Here is an 18,112-nt window from a genome sequence, read left to right as displayed (position 1 = left end):
CCGGTGCGACTGCCTGCTGTATATGAGACCCCCGAGTAAATCCTACTGTGACTGTCATTGACCTACAGGGTGAAGCACCAGGTGGAGTATCTGGGTCTCCGGGAGAACATCAGGGTCCGCAGAGCTGGCTTTGCCTACAGAAGAATCTTCAACAAGTTCCTGCTGAGGTGAGGGGCTGGGTGGGTGTTGGGGTCTCTCTCTCCGATTGGGTGACTGTGCAGGGGAGGAATGAGGGGATGGGAACTCAAGAATGAAACGTTTAAGCCACCCACCTTCCGGTGAGCCCCCCACTCCAATGTTTGTTGCTGTGGAGTTTGTTTGGATTTTAGGCCTCAGAGGAGCCTGGGGCTCGACTTCTTTGTCTTTCCTTTTTCTTCTCTGCTTTATTTTTGGGGTCTGTGGTCTCATTTGTGCTGATGAGCGCCCACCACTCACTCCACCTCCTGTTCTGTTTTGGTCCCTCTGACCCTCGGCCACTTTGTGATGTGACGTCTTCTTTCAGCTGATCACCTCACGTCATCACATCCTCCTCCTCTGAAGTCACGGGTGGATCATCAGATGCTTAGCAAGCAGGAAATGGCAGAGTGCCCAAAAAGAGGTGAAGGGCAGGGGTGGCAGGACACAGCAGAAAGTGAGAGAGGGACACCACATGCCAGTCACTGTCTGTGCCCATCACTCAGGACACTTAGCACTCTGAGCCAAGCCTCTGTGAAGGTTCTATATAAACACAAAGGGACAAACACACTGCCACACAGAGGAAATGATGGGGACATGTAGGGAGGACTGAAGCCCATCTTTACACACACTGTGGTGGGAGTCATGGATCCGAAGCAGAAACCTCAACAAACTTGAAGAAGGACCTGCAGGAGACACGGTGACATTCAAGCCTTCAGCTAAACGGACGAGTGACGAGTGGGCTGAGTGGTCACCTCTCGACTCCTGCTGTTGTAGCACAGTCCCCACCCCAGGCTCAGCTGTGGGATGCTATCTGGACCTGCTGGAGGTGGTGGCGGAGTGACCATCATGAGCAATGTGACACAACAACACCGGGGACTTTCACACAACGGATTAAGAAACCCCTCTGCACCGACGCCAATGCGCCTGTATAGCGCCTCACAGGGACTGGGACTGCCAAGGCAGAGGCCTTCTTTCTTTTTAATTTTCTTGCTTTGGAGTCTTCTGGTGTGTGTTTAGACCAGAGTGTGTGTGTATAATTATTTATCTATTGTGAGTGCCATGCTAGATCTGGCATCCCCACCAGGATGGGTGCTGGTGCCATGCCAGAACAGAAGGCTTACTCAGAGGCTGGCTGCTTCCCAGGTTATGTTTTCCCCAATGTACAAGATGGCAGAATCCCACTGGTGGGTACCCACAGGGCAGGCTGGGAATTGCGGTCCTGTATGACAGCCCTGTCGGGGTTCTTGGGTGACACTAGGGGGAGCTGTAGGGTCTATTATACCTTTTATGAGAGTCTTCCACCTCTATCTATCTATCTATCTATCTATCTATCTATCTATCTATCTATTATATAGTGCCTTTCATATCTATCTATCTATCTATCTATCTATCTATCTATCTATCTATCTATCTATCTATCTATCTATCTATTATATAGTGCCTTTCATTTCTCTATCTATCTATCTATCTATCTATCTATCTATCTATCTATCTATTATATAGTGCCTTTCATTTCTATCTATCTATCTATCTATCTATCTATCTATCTATCTATCTATCTATCTATTATATAGTGCCTTTCACATCTATCTATCTATCTATCTATCTATCTATCTATCTATCTATCTATCTATCTATCTATCTATTATATAGTGCCTTTCATTTCTATCTATCTATCTATCTATCTATCTATCTATCTATCTATCTATCTATCTATCTATTTCCTTATTTAATGAGCTTCTGTAAAAAGCCAAGATTCCCCATAAGACAAATAAAGTTCTATTCATCTATTATATAGCGCCTTTCACATCTCTCTATCTATTATATGGCGCCTTTCACATTTATGTATGTATCTATCTGTCACCATCCACAGATCCCACTGTTGTCATTCTTACCCTCTGACGATTTTGCTCTTTTCCCCACAGGTATGCCATCCTCACACCGGAGACGTGGCCCTACTGGCATGGTGATGCGCGCCAAGGTGTCCAGCACTTATTGCGCTCAGTCAATATGGACGCTGACCAGTTCCAGATGGGCAGAAGCAAAGTGTTCATCAAAAACCCAGAGTCGGTATGTCTGTGCATACGTGTTACCCTAAAACGAGCCGCCACCCACCATGGGGCATCCACACACCCACTGTAATGCAAAGTCACAGACAAAGTCAGGCCGTCCTGGCGACCTCGGCTAACTGACCACCCACAGCGCCATGGATATCCTCCAGTAGAGCCTTTGCTGGGCTGTCTGACAGGATGACATTCATCTTTGATTCTCAGTATCTGTAGGATCTTTGCCAAGGGCCAGAAAAAAGCTTACAAGTAGAGCATTGGCACCAAGTGGCACAGCAGGACACCATGAATAAACTTTTGTTTCAGAAGCCAGGAAGTTTCTAGAAACTCATGGAAGTTTGTAGCCTTCCCACTACAGGAACTCGAGCCACTTGTAATTAGAACATTAGAACAGTTTAGACAACAACAGGCCATTCTGCCCAACAAAGCTCGCCAGTCCTCTCCACTTATTTCTTCCAAGAAAACATCAAGTCGAGTCGAGTTCCTTGTACTCTTTTTAGCTCCTCCCCCTCCTCCTCCTGCAGGGTTTCTACTTTTTGTTGAATCAGGAACGATTGTGGGTGGGGCTCCTGTGAACTATGCCGATTGGTTGATTACAAGCACTGGTGCCATCTTACAGATCTCTTAGTAGTCTGGACTTTGGGGAGTTTTCAGTGAAGATGGCGTAACATCAGGAAAGCCTGAAAAAATTTAATAAAGGCCTCAAATTATAGCAGAATAACAACAGGAGCCTCTCCGATAACAGCAGGCAAGTCAGTCGTGTAGCTACAAGCTCGGCCACTGCTGATGTATTATTAATATTTAGTAAGCTGGCATCTTCAAATCTTAATGGGTGTGTTTACTTGTAATTAATGTGGACTTCTGATAGCGAAGCTGCTCTTTGGAGGAGGATTGACTCCAAAATCAGCCCTGAACTTAACTGGAAGTCAATGCAACGACTCCAGGATGGGGGTTATGGGGTCAGACTGTCTGGGTCTTGTAAGGAGTCTTGCAGCAGCACTTGGAATGGACGGAAAGCCTGCAAGTAATCAACCCTACTAGAAATGAATGTTCCTCAGCAGCCTCCGATTTTAAAAAAAGTCTAATATTTTAAAGATAGAAAAAAAAAAAAAAAACAGGCATGAGGTAGTTTTGTAACATTTTTAAAGATTCAGACTGCCGTCAAGGAGAACGCCATTAGGGTGTGCGTGGATTCAGTCAAAGTGATGTGAAGAAATAAAGAGCTAAGACGCGATGGGACGCCGGTGGGCTGCTGTAACCACACACTTCATTCAAGTCAATAATAATAGTAAGATTAAAAAATTGTATTTATATTGCACTTTATATTTAACAATCTCAAAGTGCTACAAAATAAGAATAAATGAACAAAAAAGATGATCTATAGAAATAATTTAACAAAATGCCTTTCTAAAAAGATGTACTCTAGATAGATAGAATGAAAGGCACTATAGGATAGATAGATAGATAGATAGATAGATAGATAGATAGATAGATAGATAGATAGATAGATAGATAGATAGATAGATAGATAGATAGATAGATAGATATGTGAAAGGCACTATATGATAGATAGATAGATAGATAGATAGATAGATAGATAGATAGATAGATATGAATGAATAGATATGTGAAGGCATATAGATAGATAGATAGATAGATAGATAGATAGATAGATAGATAGATAGATAGATATGTGAAAGGCACTATATAATAGATAGATAGATAGATAGATAGATAGATAGATAGATAGATAGATAGATAGATTGATATGTGAAAGGCACTATATGATAGATAGATAGATAGATAGATAGATAGATAGATAGATAGATAGATAGATAGATAGATAGATGAAAGGCACTATATAATAGATAGATAGATAGATAGATAGATAGATTGATATGTGAAAGGCACTATATGATAGATAGATAGATAGATAGATAGATAGATAGATAGATAGATAGATAGATAGATATGTGAAAGGCACTATATAATAGATAGATAGATAGATAGATAGATAGATAGATAGATAGATAGATAGATAGATAGATAGATAGATTGATATGTGAAAGGCACTATATAATAGATAGATAGATAGATAGATAGATAGATAGATAGATAGATAGATATGAAAGGCACTATATAATAGATAGATAGATAGATAGATAGATATGTGAAAGGCACTATATGATAGATAGATAGAGTGAAAGGCACTATATGATAGATAGATAGATAGATAGATAGATAGATAGATAGATAGATAGATAGATAGATAGATGTGAAAGGCACTATATAATAATAGATAGATAGATAGATAGATAGATAGATAGATAGATAGATAGATAGATAGATAGATAGATAGATAGATAGATAGATAGATAGATAGTTCAGGCCTGGCCACTACTTTGATGGGAGACCATCTGGAAAAAGTCTTGGTTGCTACTGGAAAAAGGTGTTGGTGAGGCCAGCAGGGGGCTGTTATCCTGGTCAATGCCCCAGTGAAGTGATGGGGAGACGGTGTGTTGTAAAAATGGTGCCATCCTTCAGATGCGATGTAAAATGAAGGTTCTGACTCTCTGTGATCATTAAACATCCCTGGACATCTTTCAAAAAGAGTAGAGTGTACCCCGATGTCCTGTACAAAGTGCCCACCTTGGCCCAGTCATTCTGTCCCTAACTGGCTAACTCTATCTCTCTGTCACCCCTTCACCACCTAATAGCTCACGTGTGGTGAGCACACTGGCACAAAATGGCCGCTGTGGCGTCACTCACATTGGTGGTGGCTGAAGTGTCTCCCCACTCAGTATGTAATGCGATTTGAGTAGCGAGAAAGGCGCTATATAAATGTAAAGAGTTAGGATCCATTACATAACGTTTTTCACTCTGCCTGTCTATGTACCTGTATGAGCGATTGGCTCCTGGCACTGCCACAGTCTCACGCTGATTTCACTTTTCTGTCCTGCAGCTTTTCCTGTTGGAAGAAATGAGGGAGCGGAAGTTTGATACGTTTGCCCGGACCATTCAGAAAGCCTGGAGGAAATACATTGCAAGAAGGAAGTATGAGCAGATGAGAGAGGAAGGTAAGCCTCCAGCTGTTGCAGGGCACCTTCACTTATTTATTTATACATTTTATATTTGAGCAGCTAGCAAGACCCCCAAGGTGGCTGTACAATCAAAAATCAAACAATTAATCTGAATAAAACATAACTGAACAACAGCATCCTTAGACATTGTAAAAGGCGCTATATAGCACCCGACCCGGCACAGACTACACAGAGGCACGTGTTAACCACACAGGCTTTTTATTTTATTCTTCAGCCGTGGGACGTGCCTCTCCTGTGCCCCACAGGCCCAGCACAGTCCCAAAAGCACTCAACAGTAAGCAAAACAACCCTTCTTCCTTGCACCACCACTCCTCCCAGGCCACCTCGTCCTCTTCCTCCCGATTCTGGCTGTCGAGTGGCGGAGGCTGACCCGTTTAATAGTCCAGCCAGAAGTGTTCCAGGTACTTGACCACCTGGTCCCAATTGCACCTCTGGGTGGGGCTGATGAATCGTCCATCCGGGTTCTTGAGTCTCAGCAGCACCCCCTGGCGGCCACCCCAGCTCCCAACCAGGCTGTGGAGGACTTCATGTCCAATGGAGCCACACGGGAGACTGAGGAATCAACGTCGGCCACGGAGGCTGCCACCAAGTGTCCCGGGGGAGGTATTGAGCTGTCCATGGTGGCTCCCCTGGAACATATACAACAGCATCTATGAGGATGCTGTTCTTGAAAGATGACTTTTTAGCGATTTCTTGGCTTGGAAGTGGCGTGCAAGTTGGCAGGGTGGGCATTCACAGAGCTGTAGAAGATATAAAAGACGTCACTCCTCACATTAAGGAGACGAGTCCTGTGTGTCACGAGAGTGATCCAGCCTGCCATTGATGTGGACCCCCAGGTACTTGCAGCTCTGCACCAATGTGTCCACTTTCTAAATGCTGACCGGCCACAGGGGCTCTTTGATGCTGCAGCTCTTTATGTTAAGTTGCAGACAATTCTCAAAGACCTCAAAATCAGCGCACAATCACCTGAGAGTTTCTGAAGGTGACGTGACCTGCTGTGATATTTCTAGTCAGCAGTGTGCAGACAGAAGAGTAAAGGTGACAGGCCTGTCCCTTGTGGTGCTCCAGTGTTGTGGTGCTCACAGACCACCCATCACGTAGGACCCTGTGGGCTCAGCAGTCTGCATATTCTGATTCCAGGATGGTGCGAGTGGCTCTGTTGTGTTCAGACACTTCACCTTCCCTTACGCCGTATTGTACCCTCTATTTTGTCATCGTGATGGTGGCTTCACCATGGCTGCTGCTTGTCACCCGTGTTCTTTACACATCCCACTATTCTGAGCGTTTCCTGCGCAGTCACGGCCATGTTGTTGATGAGCACACCCACAGGATTGGTCTTCATGCTGTAGTGTCACATTTGTGCGTCATTTTACTTGAAGATCCCCACATTGGACCCTTGGAATGTGACTATTTGTACCTTGGAGTTCTGGAGACGCTGGGGTGGCAGATTTTCTGTCCCTGCTCTGCGTAACTGACAGCCATACGGGTGACCAATGGAGGGTCGAGCACTGAGGAAAACTGAACACACTTGACTTGCATGTCCTCCTGCATCAGGAGGAAAACATGAGGAGCACAAAGAACGTTGACAAGTGAAGCCGAATCCCGAGAGGTGAATGTGAAGTGCAAACCTGGGGACACAACCACAGCATTCCAGTTCAGTCAGCCATGAACATCTGTGTGCCTGTGCTGTGCCAGTGACTCAAAAGACACGAGGCAGACATCTACTGTGAGTGTGTGTGTGTGTGTGTGTGTCTCCGCTCCATCCAAGCAACCCGATTGGTCAGTTTGTGTTTGGTCTGATTGGTTACTTTTGTTTTGGTTGCTCAGTCGAATGTGATTGAGACAGGGTTAGGGTTAGGGTTAGGGTTAGGGTGCCGGCCTAGAGGGTAACTGAGGAAAGGTGAAGGAGGAACGCTGAGAGTCGCCTTCAAAGACGAGATGAGTGCACAAAAATATGAAGGACGGATTCACGAGGAGTAATGGGGGCCATCAAAAAAGAGGAAAGGAGGCCTTGAAATGAGAGACGAGTCGAGATACGCCAGGACACCAAAGAAAGGCGTAGGAAGAACAGCGAGGGTACGCGTGGTCAAGAGATATCAAATATTTAATCAAGTATGTCTTGGACGAGTAATAATGTACTGTAGCTGGTTAATAAAACTCTCAGTGCCACTCAATACATCCATCCATCCATTATCCAACCCACCATATCCTAACTACAGGGTCACGGGGGTCTGCTGGAGCCAATCCCAGCCAACACGGGGCGCAAGGCAGGAAACAAACCCCGGGCAGGGCGCCAGTCAATGCATTCATCTCTAAATCTCAAAAAAATGAAAGGCACACCCATCAGATCTCAATGGGAAAAAAAACCCTGCTGGCCACCTCTACTGCTATGGACTGGTATGGTGATGTGTGAGGAACGAAAGGAAGGAAATGAAAAGGATCAACCGGCACAGGGACACCCCGAAAATCAAAGGGAACAAAATGAGGCAGCAGACAGGCAGGCGAGTCCATTTGGCTGGAATGTCATTACAGCAACTCACAATCGTACTCAGTAGTTTGTATGCAAGACTGACGAGATCCTAATGAGACGACAGATGGTGTCCTGGGGATCTCCTCTCAGATCTGGACCAGGGCATCACTGAGCTCCTGGACAGGCTGAGGCATCGGATGGCCCAAAACATAATGTCCCACTCAGAGGTGTTCTATTGGAGGGTGGGGGCCAGTCAGTGGCATCAGTTCCTTCATCCTCTCGCCACATGAGCCGGGCATTATCGTGCACCAGGAGGAACCAGCATACGGTAGTGTCTGACAATGGGTCCAAGGATTTCATCTCGATCCCTAATAACAGTCAAGGTGCCCACTGTTGTCTAGCCTGTAGAGGTCTGTGTGTCCCTCCATGGATATACCTCCCCAGACTGACCGTCACTGACCCACCACCAGACCACTCATGCTGAACGATGTCACAGGCAGCATAACGTTCTCCACGGCTTCTCAGACCCTTTCACGTCTGTCACATGTGCTCTCACCTTTGAAAAGTGGACCTGCCAATTCTGTTATTCTATGTACCAATCGAGCTCCACGGTGCCCACTAGGGGACATAGTCGGGCCTTCAGGCCACCCTCATGAAGTCTGTTTCTGATTGTTTGCTCAGAGACATTCACACCAGTGGCCTGCCTGCCTGCTGGAGGTCATTTTATAGGCTCTGCCAGTGCTCATCCTGTTCCTCTTTGCCCAGAGGAGCAGATACTGGTGGGTCCTGCTGATGGGTTAAGGACCTTCAACGAGTGGTCCTGTCCAGTTCTCCATGAGGAACTGCCTGTCTGTGTCCTGGAATCTCCTCCATGCCCTTGAGACTGTGCTGGGAGACACAGTAGACCTTCTGGCAATGACATGTATTGATGTGCCTGCCATCCTGGAGAAGTTGGACTACCTGAGCCACCTCTGTAGGGTCCATGTATGGCCTCATGCTACCTGTAGTGGCAATGACCATAGCAAATGCAAAACGAGTGACAAAACAGATGAAGAGGGAAAAGTGTCAGTGGCCTCCTCCACCTGTTAACCCATTTATTCCTGTTTTGGGGGTCCTCTCATCGTTGCCCCCTCTACTGCACCAAAGCCCCTCTGCTACTCAACTGAGCAGATCAACAGCCCGCAAGTGTCACTGACTTGATGCGATTCTCTCATTAAAAAGCGTTCCTTTCAATTTTTTGGGGAGTTTATAAAATCCATCTCTCAATCTCTCCATCTCTCCGTCTCTCCATCTCTCTGTTTGTCCGTCTGTCCATCTCTCCATCTGTCTGTCTTTCCGTCTCTCTATCTCTCCGTCTCTGTCTGTCTGTCTCTCTCTCCATCTCTCCGTCTGTCTTTCTTTCCGTCTGTCCGTCTCTCTGTCTGTCTATCTATCTATCTCTCCATCTGTCCATCTCTCCATCTATCCGTCTCTCCATCTCTCCGTCTGTCCGTCTCTCCGTCTGTCTCTCCACTTTTTTCTATTTCACGGATTTAGATCTTTTTTTCCTCCTAGAATTTGACTGAACATTCCGGTTGATTTTGCGCCTTCTCTCGTTGTGCTCAGTGTCACAGTTCACTTGCAGTTCTGATTTATCTGCGCTATTCTGAGAGAGAGGCTGTGGGCCGGGGAGGAGTGTGATGTCAGGAGTGGGCGGGGCCCTCCTCGCTGTGCTGTTTCACTTCTATGTGGGCGGAGCCGCAGTGAACGGCTAGTAAACAATAAAGAAACTCACAAGCATTGCATTCTGGTGGACTTCCTGGCATGTGGCAGAGACCCCCCCCGAGACCCCTGCCAGCGACTCCGAGCAGACAATTAAAAACAGATGAGCGTGGACAGCGAGCCTGGAGTCGCTTCTCTTCAGTTTTCTAAGTAGCCTTCTGTGCAGATGACTGACTGTACGCTTCGACCCCCTTTTATATAAACAGTTGGGGTCACCCTGAAGTTTTCATGTCTTTGATCGAAATGGACACCCCTGCCTTTTTAATTACGATACCGTTACATTGGTTTAAAAATACAGCCATGGCATTCCCAGCGTGGCTGACGTGTTTTTCACGTTGGACTGCAAGGCCCCTTCCGTGTCCCAATGGCTCGTCCCGAGTCCGTCACGTTTACAGGCTGATGGGTTATTAGAGAGACCTTTGTGACTGCGTGACCTCCGTCCTGTTCAGTTCTGGGTTCAGACGTGGCCTTCTCCATGAACGTGTCGGTCTGTTGGAGTTGGCAGCATGAAGGTTAGTCCGTGTGTCCGGCTGCCAAAAAACTGAAGGCTTCACACAAAGGTGTCCACTGCTGTCTTTCCAATGGTGTCCTGGCACTCGGTGACAATTTCCAATACCACAGGGCAGCTGGTGGCCAGGAGGTGGCAGAGCAGGTGCCAGTAAGCAGTCGTGTGTTCCTTTCACCTAAGATCTTCAAAGGCCTTTCTGTGCCCAGCCCAACCTTGTGCCCCTTGTAGCTCCGACTGATGCCGGATGTTCTCATCCCCACAGCTTCTGACATCCTGTACAACTGGAAGGAGAGGCGAAGGAACAGCATCAACAGGAACTTTGTCGGGGACTACCTGGGGATGGAGGACAAGCCTGAGCTCCGCCAGTTCCTGACAAAGAGGGAGCGCATTGAATTTGCCGACTCCGTCAACAAGTTTGACCGCCGCTTCAAGGTAGGCTTACGTCCATTTTGTTTTTAAGGCAGGAATGCCACCTCGAGGATTTTCTAAAGAGCACCAATGCCAGTTACTACAAAGCACATTAGTAGGTGGGGATTTTTCCTTCCACTCAGAGCCATCTTGAGTCTTTCTACACACAACTGGCATGCTTGTTGGTGTCATCTGCTGGCTTCTTTGTGAAACAACAGCCCACTAGCTGGCACAAGATGGCTTGGCACAACAATAGGACTCACAAACACACCAAGAACATGACAGACACTCACTCAGACCCCATATTGCAGCAGATGCCCCCCTGTGGTCACTCCACTGAACTACAACACATAACTCAACCGAGTTTCAGGTGTCAACTCTCTGTTTGAAACAGCAATGGTGACGATGCCCATAGCGTCACTTCAAACAGGACAGAAGGCCGTGACCCGCCATGCTAGCCACACACAAAGCACTTTGTTGAAGGAAGTCGAACGAGAAATTGAGTTACTTAGGCTAACACCTCACCATCTGGTGCATCCTGGGTAGAAGAAGTTCTGATGCCAGAGGGCTCGTCAATAGTTTGAGCTCCATGTCCTTTTCATGATCAAAGGCGAGTGTGATCAGGTGGCATTGCCACCACAGAAAACTGGAAAAAGAAAACTGGAGAAGCAGTGGTTGGTGACATGTGCAAGTAAGGTGCCCTTAGGGGTGGTGGCACATCTCCTACAGGTCATCGCTCTGCTGTCCTTCACAATGTCCTCCATTCACATCATGTGACACAGGCAAGTCAATGTCCAATAATGTCACATGACATTTGCACAATTTCTTGGTGTCAAATCGGCGACTTTGCGCATTCAACACCCTCTCAAATGGGGGTTCCGCAGTACAAATTTCTAATCCTTGTCATCCCTTCCTCTTGTTGCAGTCAATAAAACGTGACCTCATCCTGACGCCCAAAGGAATTTATTTGATTGGACGAGAGAAGGTGAAGAAGGGTCCGGAAAAAGGTCAAATCAAGGAGGTGCTCAAGAGAAAGCTGGAGATTTCTGCGATCCAGAGTGTGTCTCTCAGGTACTCGAGCAGCCCGTTTTACCGGTGCCCGCCATGACTTTGAGAGGCAGATGACGACGGGCGATACGCCAAGTGTCAGTTTATTAGGCACATCCCCACCTTCACTCAGATTCGTCATCCTGACGTGACAGTGGCGTCTGATGACAGCGGTGGGTGGCGGACGGGCATCAGGCAGACTAGCATTTCCACCATCAGTCACTGGCACAGGCCAAGTTAGCAATCTGATTGGCAGGACTTTACTGTGTCTTTATTATACAAAAATTGAATGTTCTCACACTTGCTTTGGGGGCTTTCATATCCCCCAAATCATGGAGTTGTTTATTTGTGTCATATCTCAGCCTTGGCTCCTTCCCTGGCTTGCGTTCAAATGCTTGTTTTGTGCCCTTCATGTACGTTCCTGCTTTATTTGTATCTGTTGCTCTTTTCTTGTGCTTGTGATCTGCAGTATTCTTTACATTTCATGTATCTGCATCTAAGTCTGCTTCATGTTTTTTTGTGGGTGGTCCCCAAGAGGCGGGGCCACCTGCCAATCACTGGCGGGAAATCCAGAGGGGCGTCCACAGCTCCTGGTGGTTCATTGTGAATGCGCTTGGCACTTGGTGACGTTTCTCGATTTTCAACCTCCTGCTCTGTTTTGGACTCTGTATTGGGACGGGTTTGACTCGGACTGTCTTCACATTACCGGCAACTGCATTTTGTCTTTGTGCTCCATGAAGCATCACTGCTATTGGAGAACAAGAACATGAACATGAAGAATACTCTTTTATTTCACGAAGAGTCTACAAGGCCCTTTTGTGTCTAGTCAGGGCTTTTTTAACAGGATTTCCCCCTCTAGTGGGCATTTCTGGAAGTACTTTTGGGACTTACATGCTATGTGACACCCACCCAGTTCATGGCCATGGTGGGGCCATTTCCACCGTTATTAGGACAGCTGCCCTTGTTGCTAGGGGCGTGTCCACAGAGGTCATGACCCTTGAAAGACTTTGTGATGGGGATAAAAGGTCCTGGGAAAAAAAAGTATTTCCTGTGCAGATTAGCTGATAACAAAACCCTTTTCAAATATCCTTTCTGACTCATTTCAAAGCTCTTTCTCATTAGTCTCTTCTGTCCTCACCTTTTGGCTTCCTGCTAGTCTGCCTGGCAAAATGAGTGGCACCTGGCAGCTTGTAAGAAACAAAATGGTGGCTTTGAAATAAAGAAACAGAAGTGAAGTATTAGATGCTTTTGAAAGAATTTCTGTGTTAGGACTTCCTGTTCTCGTCGCTTCAATTTCCATTCTCGGTTCTTCTGTCTCTTTTAGAACACAAGCTCAGTGCCACCACCTCCTGTCATTATGCTAACACAGCGTGTCCAAGGATTATTGTGAGCATGGAAATGCCAGGAGGTGACAGAGCGATGCAGAGACATCGAGAAAAATCACGAGTGCTCTCCCCTCGACTCTCTGGTATACTCAGATATGGGGATGGACATTTGAGGAGGAAACTGCAAGACAAGGATTAGATTTTTATATTGAATGGGGCTCTGCCCCCCACGTGCTTCGCTTGCCCACCCCCGAGTTTGATGTACCGGATATACAATTTAAACAGATCGTTATTTTCATGGGAATTGTTACATATGCATTTTTTTCACTTTTACTTTAAAACTTCAGTAAAAACAATACTTGTCCTTTATTTCCAGCCCCGGGCGTCGTTACATCTTCTTGTAGGACGTATAACGCTGCTCATGCCATGATGGGGGGGTTGGCTGAACGCACGCTAAGGAGATGTCGTCGGATCATCTGCTGGCGAGCTGCGTGTTCTGCGTGTCGTTGTTTTAAGAGCTGGGAGCACATGAAGCGTGTCGGCCAAAAGCAATCCAACAACTGCAAGGTCAGACGGCCAAGAACTTGTTTTAAATGTTCTCTCACTGACTGCGTGTCTTCTGAGAAGATCACATCTCGTATCCCTACTGTCCCTCCCAGGATTCTTTTTTTATAATAGAGAGATGGAAATTAAAAGACCATAAACAATGAATCAAATTAAATTAATAATACATTGAACAATTATTAGAAAAGTAAAGGAGAATAAATCAGACTGCAGCTGCATGGATAAAAAATTAGTAACATCTACATCTTATAGTGCCTTTCACTTCTATCTATTGTGAACTTTGCCCGGACACAGACAGTCGGACATGTTGTCTTAAAACACCACCACACGTTTATTATAAAAAATATTTACAATAATAGGTCACTAAGACCCCAGCCAATGGTCACTCAGACCTCAGTCACGTGCACAAACCCCAAAACAGTCACAGTCCTGGCCACAATGCCTTGTCTTCGGGCCGCCTCCACAACTCCTCTTGCCTCGTCCTTCTTCCACCCGACTCTAGCCTCGAATAAATGGAGACGGCCCCTTTTATAGAGGACCCGGATGAGCCCCAGGTGTTCCCGGCAATCTTCTGTTGGCCACGCCCCAGTGTGGCGGAAGTGCCGGCTGTCCTCCCGGCTGCTCTCCGGGCGCTGTCATAAATCTTCCCCCCAGCACTTCCTGGTGTGGCGGAAGTGCTGGGGTAACAGGTCCCCAAGGCACTGGGGTGCCTCCTGGCGTGACCACGGGCCCCTACAGGTAAAGGCTTCCATGCCCTTGACCCGTGGCCCCCAAAGCAACCTGGAAGGCAAAACCCCGTGATCCAGGCAGGGCTCTGACCCTCTTCCGGTCCCTCCTGGCGTCCCGGCCGGGTCATGGCCCCTGGCATCCCTGACACTATCTATCTATCTGTCCATCTATCATATAGTGCCTTTCACTCTATCTATCTATCTATCTATCTATCTATCTATCTATCTTTCTATCTATCTATCTGTCTGTCCATCTATCATATAGTGCCTTTTACTTCTATCTATCTATCTATCTATCTATCTGTCATATAGTGCCTTTCATATCTATCTATCTATCTATTATATAGTGCCTTTCACATCTGTCTATCTATCTATCTATCTATCTATCTGTCCATCTATCATATAGTGCCTTTCGCTCTATCTATCTGTCATATAGTGCCTTTCATATCTATCTATCTATCTATTATATAGTGCCTTTCACATCTATCTATCTGTCTATCCATCTATGAATTCCTGAGCCTAAAAGTACAACAGTGACGTTTTAATGTCACTTTTTTGTCACGCTTTAAATTGGGCTTATTTTAAAACCTACATATATATGTTTGGTATCATTCTTTTCATAGTTTATCGAACTTTAATGTAATGTTGTTAGATTTTCAGATTCTTATTCCATTTTCAAATTATAAATAAAAATATCAAGACAGTCATGAGGCGGCCTACTAGGCCCCAACAGGGGGTGAGCGCTTGTACCGTATCTTTAAATGCAATCCCTTTCTCTAACAGAGCGGCTCAGCTGTGGTTTAGATGGCGACCCAGCGCCCGGCCTCAGGTTTGGCGAGCAAAGTGAGCAGAGGGCGGAGCCTCCTAGTCTTATATATAAACATCTATGCGTGTCTGTCTGTCTGTCTGTCTGTCTGTCCGTCTGGCCCGGAAGTGAGAGGTGGCATTGGGGTTTAGGGCTCTGCCTCTGAGGAAACAGAAAACTCGCTTAGCCGCTAATACACAAGCGAGGTGAGCGCATCGGCAAAACGAATCCTCCTAGGAGAGAGAGAGATGCCCAGAGGAGTTCCTTTCAGTTTTTTATCTGACAATTTTAATAATTTCTATGACCCCAAGGTTTGTCCAGCATGGGCTTACACAGCTTGTACACATATAAATAAAATCCAATGTCTGTCTGTCTGTCTGTCTGTCTGTCCGCTTTTCATGAGAAAACTACTTCCGGGCTGGTTATAAATAAATTGAAAAGTACTCACCAAATAGTTCAATCCTGTTCACCTATAAAAGGTAAAACATCAAAATCCAAAAGAAGAACAGCGATGGAACAAAGCCTACATGCTGCCAGCTCGCTAGCGTTAACTGACAAAATGACTGATATTGGTGAATAGAGCTACTTAAAAAGCTGTTGAGTAGAAGAAGGGATAATTAACTCCACGGAAATGGCTGTGCATTGACAACTGTGCACTGCAATCGGCTCGGCTGGTTAAAATAATTACAGAGGGTTCCACTGTTATAAGATCGTATAGAGTTGTTTTGTCTGTGTTACCAATGGATTAATAACAATTTATCTCATTAGTCACTAAATGTTGCCACCATCTTGTATGTTGTTGTCGGTCTGGGAGGCCATTTTGTGGATGTTGATGTCATGTGATGCCAGGGTGCTGCATGTGGTGATGTCACTTCCAGGAAGTCAATAAGGAGACCGTGTGGACCTCATGGTGTCCAAGATTCTGGATTCTCAAAACAAACAGCTATTTATGTCGTTAGGTGTCTCTTTTCTAAGGGGTGTTTAGAGCAGGAGACTTTTTCGTTTGTTTTTTCTGCATTGGTTTTTCAAGTAAATGTTGTGCTTTCACTTTACATTTTGATTTACGGTTTTGACTTCAGATGTTCTCCTGACTACAGTTTTGGTCCATGCATCTCCTGCTCCCTCCTCAAAGAAACCAGACTCCTTACTTCTTTCCTACTAAACAGAACAACATTACAGCTGGTTGCTCCATTTCTGCTGCCACTTCCCCAATAATTTATAACAATGGGGTAAAGGGAGCACGTGACGTCGTTGGTCAGCGAGAGTTACGGTGACGCAGGGCTACTGTGGGTGTGGGGCAGACAGGTGTCTCTTTGACACGGTGGTCCCTAGTTGACCACTGAGTCTCTTTATTCTGGAATGTATTGTGGCACCAGAATTGACAATCCTGCCCAGTGCTGAGGGGTGACATAGTGACAAACCCGCAGACATTTTCAGACCAGTGCCTGCCTCTGACCGCGGCGGTGCTTCACATAACCCAACTCTCTTTTTCCCCACAGCACGAGGCAGGATGACTTCTTTGTGATCCACGAGGCCCAATATGACAGCCTGCTGGAGTCCACCTTCAAAACGGAGTTCCTTAGTCTGCTGTGCAAGCGCTTTGAAGAGCAAACCCGAAGCAAACTGCACCTCAGCTTCTCAGACAGGTATGGCCTCCCGAGTGAGCAAATGTATCGGATGAGCGTCAGGCGGCACCTCTGGTTTCTGTCCCAGTTTGTAACAAAATGAGACAGTCAAACCTGGGCAGCCACCTTGTGGGGAAGGCGATGTCAATGGCTGCCTTATTCACAGGGCACAGCCTGGAAGGAGAGTGGGTCTGGTAAGGAAGACTAGGGGTAACTACCAGGAGGCACATGCCAGGATATGAGACCACCTAGTGTGTGCAGTCTCAGCGTTACTGCACAATGGAGGGCATGACGGCACTCGTAAGAAGGTTTCAAACAAATCACCAGGACCAGATGATATTGACCCTCGAGTTCTTAAGGAGGTTAGCGAGTGCAGATAGAAACCCTTGACACACATTTTTAGGAAATCACTGCTCACTGGAGAGATTCTGAAGGACTGGAAAATGGCAAAAATCATCACTTTATATAAAAAGGGTGAGCGGGCAGATCATATCCAACTACAGGCCAGTAAACTTAATGGGCATCACAGGAAAATGAATGGAAGGAGTTACGAAGGAGAAGATTGAGCAGCACCTGGCAAGGACAGGACATTCAGCGTGGGGTCAGACGAGGGAGGTCGTGTTTGACTAACAGGCTGGAATTCTATGAGGAGGCAACACAGGAGGAGGATGAGATTATTGATGAGGACTTTCAGAAAACATTTGATAAGGTGCCACATGAGAGGGTGGGCATCAAACTTAAAGAAGTGGCAGTTCAGGGTGTGGAACAGAATTGGCTCAGACACAGGAAGGGTGGCACCAAATACTCACAGACAAATCCACAAGTTCATACACACGCTGTCTCTAGAGTTTCTCCACACTGAATCCTCCAGGCACTACTTACAAAAGGTCACATTGACAATCGTGTTACGTTATTTTTAAAATGTTTCCTTTTCTTAGCACAAGCACAGCTGAGAGGCTTCGATGCATGTGCTCCATAACGCGTTAAAAAATAATGCATTTAATCACACTTTCAATTCCAAGCAATGGGGAACTTCTGTCAATGCATGATGTCCTGGTACACCGATTACATTGATCAGCGCATCAGAGCTACAAAAATGTTGCAGTCGGAAGAAAGCGCGTTGCTACGACTGATTGGAGGAAAATTTCATTTCAAAAGACTACCCGACAGAAGCCTTGATAAAAGCGTGGTTTGGTTGCTATAAAGCGCTGACTTTATATATTCAAGTTTTGACTTTATACAGTTAAATTTAGTGATCGTTGCATAACTTTTTCTTTACCATAGAAATTTAAAGACTAAATTCAACTTCAATTCCTACCAAAGATATTTCTGGCGACTAAACAGAACCTACTGATATCCAAATTCGAGCTATTGAGCTGTCGCCTGCCTGCCTAAATAAGTGACCCTCACTTTGCTCTTACTTTTTTACCGTTCATTTAATCGTGGCTAGTGGCGGAAAAATTATAAAATGGAAGGAGGATTACACGGAGTATGGCTTTACCAAAACAATTATTGATGGCGAATTGA

The 18,112-nt window shown here is 45.9% G+C and overlaps 1 protein-coding gene across 1 annotated transcript in view; it reads left to right on the top strand.

Annotated features, from left to right (window-relative positions):
* Positions 1–18,112, top strand: part of myo1f (myosin IF) — a 60,826-nt gene that overhangs the window by 25,912 nt on the left and 16,802 nt on the right. The window contains exons 17-22 of the mRNA XM_039767165.1: positions 69–167; positions 2,103–2,247; positions 5,206–5,320; positions 10,346–10,515; positions 11,417–11,562; positions 16,460–16,606. Of these exons, the coding sequence (XP_039623099.1) occupies positions 69–167; positions 2,103–2,247; positions 5,206–5,320; positions 10,346–10,515; positions 11,417–11,562; positions 16,460–16,606 (822 nt within the window). The remainder of the gene's footprint in view (positions 1–68; positions 168–2,102; positions 2,248–5,205; positions 5,321–10,345; positions 10,516–11,416; positions 11,563–16,459; positions 16,607–18,112) is intronic.

The sequence above is a fragment of the Polypterus senegalus genome, chromosome 10, assembly GCF_016835505.1.
Source record: "Polypterus senegalus isolate Bchr_013 chromosome 10, ASM1683550v1, whole genome shotgun sequence".
Taxonomy (NCBI): Eukaryota; Metazoa; Chordata; class Cladistia; order Polypteriformes; family Polypteridae; genus Polypterus; species Polypterus senegalus.
The sequence above is the reverse complement of the archived record's forward strand: the minus strand, read 5'-3'. Positions and strand labels throughout refer to the sequence as shown.